At 43.1% G+C, this 11,923-nt stretch overlaps 1 protein-coding gene across 1 annotated transcript in view; it reads right to left on the reverse strand.

Annotated features, from left to right (window-relative positions):
• The window catches only part of NEDD4 (NEDD4 E3 ubiquitin protein ligase), a 156,585-nt gene extending 146,923 nt beyond the window's left edge, over nt 1-9,662 (reverse strand). Inside the window, exon 1 of the mRNA XM_060150461.1 lies at nt 9,556-9,662. Within this exon, the coding sequence (XP_060006444.1) occupies nt 9,556-9,600 (45 nt within the window). The 5' untranslated portion in view covers nt 9,601-9,662. The remainder of the gene's footprint in view (nt 1-9,555) is intronic.
• Nucleotides 9,663-11,923: the final 2,261 nt, after the last annotated feature.

Here is an 11,923-nt window from a genome sequence, read left to right on the forward strand (position 1 = left end):
TATTTAATGGCCCTCTCTCCCTCTAGGCTGTAAATTCGGTAAAGTCTGCTGTCCATCGTTATAGCCTCATAGCCCGACTCAAACACCTTACATATAGTAAGAGTTCAACAAATATTTGTCAAGCAAATACAGAATTCAAGTACTTCATAGGTCCACCTAAAAGCTACAAGAACAAAAAAAAAAAGACAGAAGATCTGGAAGAACAGAGGAACAATTACAAGTTAATTTTGCACATGTTCCATTCATCATCTTGCTGAGAAAGAATCTTTTCTGTTAAATTCTTTTATTTGAGCAACTATGTGCAGTAGGACAGAGGAAAGACCATGTCTTTGTTACAAAAGAGTTCTGGGTTTTGATCCCAGATCTGCTACCTACTGAGATAAGTCCTTGAGCAAGTCACAATCTCAGATTTCCTATCTGTAAAACGGGGAGAGCATTACCTAGTTTTGCAGGACTGTTATGACAATTACAGCCAAAGCATTGAGAACACAGAACCTGGAGCCCAGCATAGAGCAAGCATTCAATTAAAGGCAGCTATGATTATATTTCAATTGACTCTTTTACTCTGAAAGAGGATATCTTCTTTAAGGAATCCACATGCACTAACATGATGGTTTGTTCACGTTACGCTCTTCATTGCCCCAACATGGCTCACACGACAGAAGCCAGACATTTGGGTCAGGCCAGGAGATTATGTTGAGCTACAGACATATTTATTCCATAAAAGTCTTATCAAACCCTTTTACCATTTGTCTGTGCTGTGTCTTCCTCCTGTCATTTATCTGCAGACCTCTTAGCCTTACATTCATTTATCCTCTTAAAACTTCAACAGGATTGAGATGGGAACCAGACTAAATAGAAGCTTCAAGAAGGAAGAGGTCAGTAACATTGATTCAGTAGAACAGTGGGTTTAGCAATTCGAATCAGCAATCTTACATGTCTCCAGGTGCTGTAGAATAGTCTTAACAACAGACATAGCTAGGAGACAGGCAAATCAGCTGAATTAAATATCCTGCTCTACATTAAAAGGCTCATACACCATGACCAAGTGGGGCTTACCCCAGGAAGGCAAGGATTCTTCAGTATACAGAAATCAAACAATGTGATATACCATATTAACAAACTGAAGGGTAAAAACCATATGATCATCTCAATAGATGAAGAAAAAGCTTTCAACAAAATTCAACACCATTTATGATTAAAAAAACTCTCCAGAAAGTAGGCATAGAGTGAATTTATCTCAATATATAAAGGCCATATACGACAAATCCACAGCGAACATCATTCTCAAAGGTGAAAAGCTGAAACCATTTCCACTAAGATCAGGAACAAGACAAGGATGCCCACTCTCACCACTATTATTCAACACAGTTCTGGAAGTTTCAGCCACAGCAATCAGAGATGAAAAAGAAATAAAAGGAATCCAAATCGGAAAAGAAGTAAAACTGTCACTGTTTGCAGATGACATGATACTATACATAGAGAATCCTAAAGATGCCACCAGAAAACTACTAGAGCTAATCAATGAATTTGGTAAAGTAGCAGGATACAAAATTAATGCACAGAAATCTCTTGTGTTCCTATACACTAATGATGAAAAATCTGAAAGAGAAATTAAGGAAACACTCCCATTTACCATTGCAACAAAAAGAATAAAATAGCTAGGAATAAACCTACCTAAGGAGACAAAAGACCTGCATGCAGAAAACTATAAGACACTGATGAAAGAAATTAAAGATGACACAAACAGATGGAGACATATACCATGTTCTTGGATTGGAAGAATCAACATTGTGAAAATGACTATACTACCCACAGCAATGTACAGATTCAGTGCAATCCCTATCAAACTGCCAATGGCATTTTTCACAGAACAAGAACAAAAAATTTCACAATTTGTATGGAAACACAAAAGACCCAGAATAACCAAAGCAATTTTGAGAAAGAAATATGGAGCTGGAGGAATCAGGCTCCCTGACTTCAGACTATACTACAAAGCTACAGTAATCAAGACAGTATGGTACTGACACAAAAACAGAAATATAGATCAATGGAACAGGATAGAAAGCCCAGAGATAAACCCACACACATATGGTCACCTTATCTTTGATAAAGGAGGGAAGAATATACAATGGAGAAAAGACAGCCGCTTCAATAAGTGGTGCTAGGAAAACTGTACAGCTACATGTAAAAGAATGGAATTAGAACACTCCCTAACACCGTATACAAAAATAAACTCAAAAAAGGGCTTCCCTGGTGGTGCAGTGGTTGAGAGTCCGCCTGCCATGCAGGGGACACGGGTTCGTGCCCCGGTCCGGGAAGATCCCACATGCCGCGGAGCGGCTGGGCCCGTGAGCCATGGCCGCTGAGCCTGCGCTTCCGGAGCCTGTGCTCCGCAATGGGAGAGGCCACAACAGTAAGAGGCCAACATACCGCAAAAAACAAACAAACTCACTCAAAATGGATTAAAGACCTAAATGTAAGGCTAGATACTATAAAACTCTTACAGGAAAACATAGGCAGAACACTCCATGACATAAACCACAGCAAGATCCTTTTTGACCCACCTCCTAGAGAAATGGAAATAAAAACAAAAGTAAACAAATAGGACCTAATGAAACTTAAAAGCTTTTGCACAGCCAAGGAAAACATAAACAAGATGAAAAGAAAATCCTCAGAATGGGAGAAAAATTTGCAAATGAAACAACTGACAAAGGATTAATCTCCAAAATATACAAGCAGCTCATGCAGCTCAATATCAAAAAAAACAACCCAATCAAAACATCAGCCATAAAAAGAAACGAAATTGAGTTATTTCTAGTGAGGTGGATGGACCTAGAGTCTATCATACAGAGTGAAGTCAGAAAGAGAAAAACAAATACCGTATGCTAACATATATATATGGAATTAAAAAAAAAAAAGGTTCTGGGCTTCCCTGGTGGCGCAGTGGTTGAGAGTCCACCTGCCGATGCAGGGGACGTGGGTTCGTGCCCCGGTCCAGGAAGATCCCACATGCCAAGGAGCGGCTGGGCCCGTGAGCCACGGCCGCTGAGCCTGCGCGTCCGGACCGCAACGGGAGAGGCCACAACAGTTAGAGCCCGTGTACAGCAAAAAAAATAAATAAAACAACAACAAAAAAGGTTCTGAAGAACCTAGGGTCAGGACAGGAATAAAGATGCAGATGTAGAGAACGGACTTGAGGACACAGGGACGGGGAAGGGTAAGCTGGGATGAAGTGACAGAGTGGCATGGACATATATACACTACCAAATGTAAAATAGATAGCTAGTGGGAAGCAGCCACATAGCACAGGGAGATCAGTTCATGCTTTGTGACCACCTAGAGGGGTGGGATAGGGAGGGTGGGAGGGAGGCTCTAGAGGGAGGGGATATGGCGATATATGTATACGTATAGCTGATTAACTGTTATAAAGCAGATACTAACGCAATTATACTCCAATAAAGATGTGAAAAAAAAAATCCTGCTCTGAAAGATGTCAAAAACTTATGCCAGATGACCTGTAAGTGACAGGGCCAGAATTACAACCTAGTCAAATTCCACTTTTTATACCTCTGCTCACCCTAAGCAATGTATTTAAAAGGTGCCTCTGAGATTCTATTCCTATATGACATATGAATTGCTAATAGTTAGCTGTTAAAAAAGACTGTAGTCCTTTTTCCTGTTCTCTTCCTGGTGCAGAGGAGTCCATGGCAGGCCTGAGGCAGAGTTTGGGGGAAGCAGGGAGTTTCATGGAGATGCACAGTCAGCATGCCCACCTGCATGGGGCACTGAGGCAAAGAGGGAGGTGTCATACAGGGAGGCTTCAGGAGCATGCCCACTGGCATGGGACTCAGAGGAGAGGAGGAGAGTGTTGCATAGACATACACAGCAGTACTCCCACTGGCACCCAAGGATGCAGGGAGCTGAAAGTGGGGTGCAGAAGTGCAGACAGAGGCGATACCTGCATGACTATGAAACTAGTTACACCGAAAACATAAGTAAATGAACTGAGCACATAAGTAAATGTATTGAGAATAATGAAACTCAGCATTTTCATTTTTAGAGGAGGTACTTATGACTAGGAAGAACCCTGAAGTACAATATTAGATTTGAATTGGAGATACTTATATGAATTAATTATTTTTAGATATATGAATAGAGATTGATACAGAAATAGCTATAGATTTATGTGTTGACTTATATATGTATATATGTGTGGCACACACATACATTTCAGCTCTCTCTGCTGAGATGGCTGAAGAGCAATGGCATCCAGTAGCACTGAGCACAGTGAGCACACAGATCTTGGCTTCTAAAAACCATTTCCTACTAAAAGTAATCAATGTTTCTAGGAGAAATGGCTGCTCTCAGACAGTGCCGGGCCAGGCGAAATACAAGAGGATCTTGGAACATCTTCTGCCAAAAAAGTAACGAAGAGCTCAAAAGAATGACGCGGACTTGTCACAAGAACATAGGAACCTCCCTGCAAGGGCTTCCACTGGCCAAACTGAAATAAGGTGAGCCATAAAAAATTTAAGGATAGAAATTAATTACAACCCATTGAATAGGGTGGGATTCTACAAGTCCATGCTGATACAAATAAATGGATAAACAAATGGCCAAGAAAGGGAAGGCTCTTCTTAACACAGAATGCCAATTAATAAAAATGGAAATAGGGCTTCCCTGGTGGCGCAGTGGCTGAGGGTCCGCCTGCCAATGCAGGGGACACGGGTTCGTGCCCCGGTCTGGGAAGATCCCATATGCCGCGGAGCGGCTGGGCCCGTGAGCCATGGCCGCTGAGCCTGCGCATCCGGAGCCTGTGCTCCGCAGCGGGGGAGGCCACAGCGGTGAGAGGTCCGCATACCGCAAAAAAAAAAAAAAAAAAAAACCCACAAAAAAAATGCAAATAAAAAATAGTAGCATTTGTTTCAGGTGGAAGTCATCATCGACGGGTAGTAAAACTAGTGGATGGAGATCTGACGAATGAGGGATAGGATACTAGCATAATCTTTGAATATGTCCCCACAAAATACCAATCAATTATAAAGGGAAAAACGGTGAAAATACCAAGAAGAAACCTGGCAGACACCAAAATTACCAAGTGATCAAGGTTATCACCCACAGTCATGAGACAAGCCAAAATCATGTACCCCTGATATGATACACTGAGAAGAACACAGTATCATCTCTGTGATTCCTGTCCCAAAAGTGTGGCCTTGACATGATCATGAGGAAACAGTAAACAGATCCAGGTTGAGAAACATCAATAGGTTATATAGCCTGTACTCCTTACAACTGTTAAGGATAAGAAAGACTGAGGAACTGATACAAAGTACATGCAACATACACTCCTAGATGGGATCTTGGACCGTGAAGGAAGAAGAGAAATTATTAGAACACTGGTCAAAGATTGAATGGGATCTATGGATTGGATGGTAGTGTTGTAACACTGTTGACTTCCTGGCTTAGAGGGCTGGATGGCTGTTATGCAGGAAAGCATTCTTGTTTTAGGAAAATACACACTAGAGTATTTAGTGGTGATGGGGAATCGTGTCTGCAGATTGCCCTCAAATGGTTCCAAAAACACTAATGAAAATGGCAAAAAAAAAAAGGGTTATGGAACAACTGTGGTGAAATATCAACAGTTGGAGAATCTGCTTTAGGAGGATTTGGAGTTCTTCGTACTGTACTTCCAACTTTTCTGTTGGCTTTAAATAACTAAAAAGCAAACAATTAAAAATAAACTATATTATATCTACTTCTTTGTTCCCATGGAAACCCACAAAAAATACTTTAGAATGATGCCGGAATTAAAAAGTTGCAAAAAAGCCATAATGGCAAAAACAACACATGAAAGATTGGGTTAGATACTAACGCAGTTGCTGCTCACACTGTGCTTCTCCTTCTTTGTGTGCAGTGAATATAGGCTGGGAACTTTGTTCTCAGGCTCAGTACAATGCCAGGATAGGCAGGGTCTGCTTCTGCTCAGTGTTAGTGGGTCTAGAAGTGTCAGAATATGTACTTCTTTGTTACCCTGCTTCTTACGCATTGTCGTAGCTGTCAGCATGAGAGGCATCCATTCTTCTGTATGTGCAAACTCTACTCCCAAACTGGTGATGGAGACTCAACCCTTTCCTCTTTAGTTCCTTCCTTCTTTTCCTTGTTTCAGTCAGGTTTCAGTTGTCGGAAACAGAAATTACTCTAGATATTTTAAGAAGAAAGATGCTCATACAGGGAATTATTTTAAGAAGAAAGATGCTCATACAGATGCTTCCAAAATTGTTAGAAGAGCTGGAGAGGCAGGCTGTAGGCCGTGTCTTCAGAGGACCCGAAAACACCTCAGAACTGGCCTACCCAGGAAGCTGCTACGTGTATCCGAGTCAGAAAGGTAGGTAATAAGGAGCCACCGCCAGATTTGTTGACTTTAAGAACATACCAAATCTAGACCGCTATTTCTGTAACTTCCTGTCAATACCCACAAACCAAGTTACAGATACTGAAACACTTTTGTAGAAAAACTCAATGTCTACATGACTACACTTGTCAGCAGAAAAAAAACCAAGGAAACAGGAAGTTATGCCCCACTTCATTTTCACCTTCCCAATCTCAAGTAGGTGCACCTCATTGGGAAACCTATTTCACAACCTCTTTCCAGAATGCTAAGTGCAAGGGAGTCTGGGAAACATGGTGTTTAGCTTTCCAGCCTCTGCATAACAGGGAAATCCACTGAAATGAAGGGGGAAAGGAGGCTGAATGGTAAGTGCAAGAGAGTCTGGGAAACATGGTGTTTAGCTTTCCAGCCTCTGCATAACAGGGAAATCCACAGAAATGAAGGGGGAAGGGATGCTGAATGGCAGGCCCCATATCTACCACACTCCTCACCACAGTTGGGTGGGAGTTATCCTCTACTGTTAATCCCAAGAGACTGTCAGAGCAAACTTGGTATAAATTATAGTATACTACTTGCTTAGTTTGTTATTCTTTAATGGCAAAATTCTATGCATGGAGCCAGGACCATCTCTTACTCAAAGACACATATGTGGAAGAAGAGCTAAAACCCACCCCAAAGCGAGAACGAGATATAATGACCTAAATTTTGGCATTCTTCAGCACCAATATGCTCATACAGTGTGACTCAGCGGCTCTTCAGTATATACTGGTTAAATTACACTTCTCTCACTATCTTCTATCCCATTCCTATTCATTTTTCTTTGTTTCAGTTTCAAATTTAAAATAAGAATCATCTCTTTTTGCTGTCATATCAAACCTATCTTATAATCACTAGTCTGTGAGTTTTAGAAAATGACATAGCTGCAGTGTTTTTCTTCCCAAAAAAAGGAAGGGGGGGGTTGCTTTTCTAAGCCCACTTTTACTTTTGTGATAGACCAGAAAATAAAAGGCAAGTGATAGTGATGAGATGGCAACCTCCACCAGAAAACAAGTGATTTTTGTCTTTCCCACTAGACTCTGAGCTTCTCACAAAACAGGCAGATGCTCTTTTTTCTGTGTACCTAGTGCCTAGCATACTGCATGATACAGAACAGACAGCTAAAAAACGTCTGTCGAATGAATAACCCAAATTACAATGGAAGAAGTAGAAGATGACACTTCATCATCATGTCTCTTATCTGCCTATCTCACTCTCTTCCTCAACGTGGAAAAAGTGAACAGGGGAGTGGGAGGGAAATCTGAGTCATGAGGCTGACAACTGGGACCCCCATCCTGTGAACAGAGTGAAACTGCCCAGAAGTACAAATCCTTCATCCAGTTCAGGAAAACCTCACTTCAGAGGGCCCTTAGTCCCGGATGCTTACTGACCACCCAGCAACTGGCATGATTCAATTTATCTCAGCTGGGCAGAAGAGTGATATGAGAAGCAGACAACTGAAAACAAATCTGTACAGAGAAAAGAGAGAGAGAAGATACAAGATGCTATGATCAGTTGGTTCTGCTGGAAAAAGGTGATATGAGAAATCTGGAATAGCAGAGCCTACCTCTGAGTAGTAACAACTGGGAAAGAAAGTCCAAGGCCAGCCTGATTGGGTTGGAGGCCAGTTTGAGATTATCTGCATTGAACAACTTATTGTAGCAAGCAGGGAGATCGGACTGATAAGAAGAAAGCTATCATAGCAGGTTCAACACTGCATTATTTTCCTCTGATCTCTTCTACAGAACAATAATGGAACATTAGCTAGAATATTATCTTCAGCCATATACTGACTGTCCTTCCTGAGGGACTGCTGAGCTGCCACCATTTGTCCACCATCACTTTGTTTCTCTTCTGGTAGCAATAACTAAGAAATTAACTGCATCACATAATCATTCTCAAAACGCTCGGAGATAACCTGCTTGCATCAGCAAGTTGCCCACTGTTTATAAACCAAGAACTTCCAAGAGAAATGTAAAAGACACTTTATAAAAGATGTTTTTTGAAGATACCAAGTTACTAAGAGAAGGCACTATTCCAACACTCTTAGAAAATCTAAGCAATCAATCTAAATTAGGCTGAAGAATTTACAGTTAACTGGGTCTAATCCTGATAGCAGGTACATATGACAGTTTAGTCAATGAACAAGAATGCTTAAAATCTTTTCCCAAACTTAACTTGTCACTGTTAGACTAGATAGCCTTTCATTTCCCACCCATTCCCATTTTTGAGACAATCACCAATAACACAGGGAAGGCACATCTCACTTAAAATGTAACTGCTCTTTACAAGTAGCCTTATTTTTAATAAGCGTTAAGGCATAACCAGCCTAAGTTATTTAGCTGAAAAAGAGACAATTCTCAAATCACAGAATTTTGAGTGAACAGCTGTGGGAAGTTCTTTTAAATATTTATACTTTTTGGCTTAATTTTTAAAATACCAGTGAAGACCAGTGAAACACAGCGTGAACTTTCCACACTTGACACTTGCTGCTAAATAGAAGGGGAAAAAAACCCTGTCTGCCTGCTTTCCCATCCCCGTCTCCTGTAAAGGGGTTTTAAAGGATTTCAAATGAAAAAGAAATAACCCAAACAGCTAATGACAATTCTCTTGTAAGTCTTCAGGTCAAAGTCCATAAAGTTAAGCCCAACGGGCCTCTCTGCCAGAGCAGGCTAATCAACAGCCGGGATGCTAAGCTCCAGGGAAATGCGCCCCGCCCCACCCCCGCCCGGAGCTCACGCACACTCGGCCGGGGGTGGCAGGAAGGGGCAGGCGGGGTGCTGCGCGTGCCCCCGCGCACTCACGCCGCTGGCTGCCTAGCCCCCCTCCTCATCACTTCCTGAAGGAAAATGACAAGGAAGGCGGCAGTTCCAGGGAAGAGCGGGGTGTAGAGTCCACAGGCTCGCGAAGAAAATGCGCCTCCCTAAAGCACCCCACCCCACCCCACCCCACCCGCCTGCGCGCGCCAGGCAGCCCCGGGAGTCCCCACGGCGCCCGGCGCGCTCCCGAAGCTCGCGCAGAGGGAGGAGGGCGCTGACAGCAGTCCCTCTGGCCGCCGTCGCCTCCTCCCGTTCGGCTGATGGGCAGCGCGATGGGAAGCTCGCCCCGCAGCCCCGCGACCCTCGCACCTCGTCCTCCGGGACTCCGAACACCTCCACCGCGCAAGTTGCCATTTCCGAATGGCTCCAGCAAACCGGACGCACTCGCCCCTTCCCAGAGAGTGGGAACTGTAGTGAGGAGGAGAGGGAGGAGGCGGAGGAGGAGAGGGAGGAGGCGGGAGGAATTGGAGGAAGAGGGGGCGGTGTTCCCCTGGGCGCACAGCGACCCCAGCGGCCGGCCGGCGGCATGGCACGAGGAAACAGGGCGGGGAAGGCCGGCCGCGCCTCTGCAGCGGCGCGCGTCGTGGGGCTCTGGGCGCGGGGACCGCGCGCGGTGGGAAAACGTGCGTGCTGGGGCTCGGGTGGGAGGAGCCCGCGCGCGGCGCGGGCGCGCCTTCAGTCCCCACGCCAGGACGATAGTGGCTGACGCGGCCGCCTCTGGGAGCCAGGCAGCTCCAGGGCTTTGCGCCGAGCCGGCAGTGGCGCCCGGAGGACGTCCGCCCTTCCCCGGGGAAACAAAGCTGCGGCTTTCGTCGGCAACGAGTCTCACTGAGATCCGCCCCAGAACTCGGCCTCTGACTAGCCACCTGGGATCAGGAGAGCTTAATATTATTCTCTCCACAAACTAAAAATCAGACCGCTTTTTTGTCAGTTAAGGCTGCCGATTCCAATAGAAGCTGGACCTTGAGACGCCCAGGCAAAGCCCAGCCTGAGCATGGTAGCAAACGGGGAGGCCTGTAGGGATCGCATCAGTCTTGGACTCAGGATCTGAAATTCTCTCCTTGTGATTTGTAAACACCGTACCAATCAATGTTTCCTGTCATATGGTCTGTCCATCTTTAAAGCCTCCCAATAACGTTCAGCCTCCAGGCTTAACGCTCTAAATCTGCTTAGCTAAGTAAGCCTTGATCTGCAGCACCACTGGAAGGTAGCGAAGAAGGAGGAAAATAAACTAGGACCTCCTGTGCTATGGAATAATCATGCTTATTTTATAGTCATGTCTGATGGGGTTTATAGTTCCACAGTCACAGGAAGACTCTTACCAAACAAACCACCCAAAAACAGAATGGGGAAAATGATAAGCACTCATTGTCTAAGCCAGAATTAGTATCTTGTCCTTTTCCTACAGTTGCAGAAATTTGCAAAACTCTAGAATCTCAAAATCTAATTTAAATTTTCCTTAAGGAATACAGAATAAACAATTTAAAATACCAGTATTACTGGTTTGTTATATAAGATTCTGTTGTACTTTATGTTTGGCAGGATCCATTTGTGTTATGTATGAAAATTCGATTAATAATACATCATCCAAATTTTATCATCTGTATTAGGCAGAAAGAAGTGGCAATTAAGTAAACATGAATGTAGAATTCCAGAAAGGTCAGGAATTGTTGGCTTAACTAAATTTAAAAAGCTATCATAGTATAAATGTCTTTGTTTTATAAACTGTCACATGCTTGTGTTTTTTAGTAGGTTAGGAGTAAACTCGGAAAATATTTAGTATGCTCTTTTATTTTGGAAATAATACTTTTCCCTAATCTCTTTCTGATACACATTTTAATATTTGAAGTAGGACAGTCATGTCATTTCAGGGCATGGTTTCAAACAGATATAGAAATAGCTTCCATCCTCCTACTAAAATTTAATGAATGGATGAGAAGGATACACACAACCTAAAACTGGTAATAAAATCAACCAGAAATCCCAGTGGTTTATAAAGTAAAGCATCAGCTCATATAGCCAATAGGCAATAGTGAAGATAATTCCAAATACCACTGATTTGACTCATGATTACTTATTCTGTCTGAATCCAAAATCATAATAAGAATTAAGCAGGCAGTTAACTGACATATGATGAACTACAGTAATTATTATTTCCCAGCCAAAAGCTAGAAGAGGCCCTGTGCATCTGGTACCTGGAATTATAAGGAAGTTCAAATAGAGAAGGTGGTATTAGCTGGTGGTCCAATAATCACCACTACCATCAAGAAAGCTGTGTAGAATGAGAAACCCCTCTTCAACTGGACATGTCGCTCAATTGCATGGTATACTCATGCAGGCTTTTTGCCCACCTAGGCTGCCTTCAACTAAGTTCATGTTGATTTGACTTGAATAACTATGTATGTGTACAACCATGTAAGAGGCGTGTTTGAAGAATGTGATATTGTGCATAATAATTTGTTCCCAGCCTCACACCTCTGCTAGAGATTGCCCCCAAGTGAAAGGCTAGGCAATTCTAGCAACCTCCAGTGCATCACCATGCTATTTCTTGTTCGTGAACCTGTTCTCCCTTCAAATCTCTTTTTACATGAGCCTTCAAACTGATAAAGGAGCAGTAAACAAATGAGAAATCAGTAAACCTCGTCAAGACCTCCTACTAGTCTATGTACCTAAACCT

Source organism: Lagenorhynchus albirostris, chromosome 1 (assembly GCF_949774975.1).
Source record: "Lagenorhynchus albirostris chromosome 1, mLagAlb1.1, whole genome shotgun sequence".
Lineage (NCBI taxonomy): Eukaryota > Metazoa > Chordata > Mammalia > Artiodactyla > Delphinidae > Lagenorhynchus > Lagenorhynchus albirostris.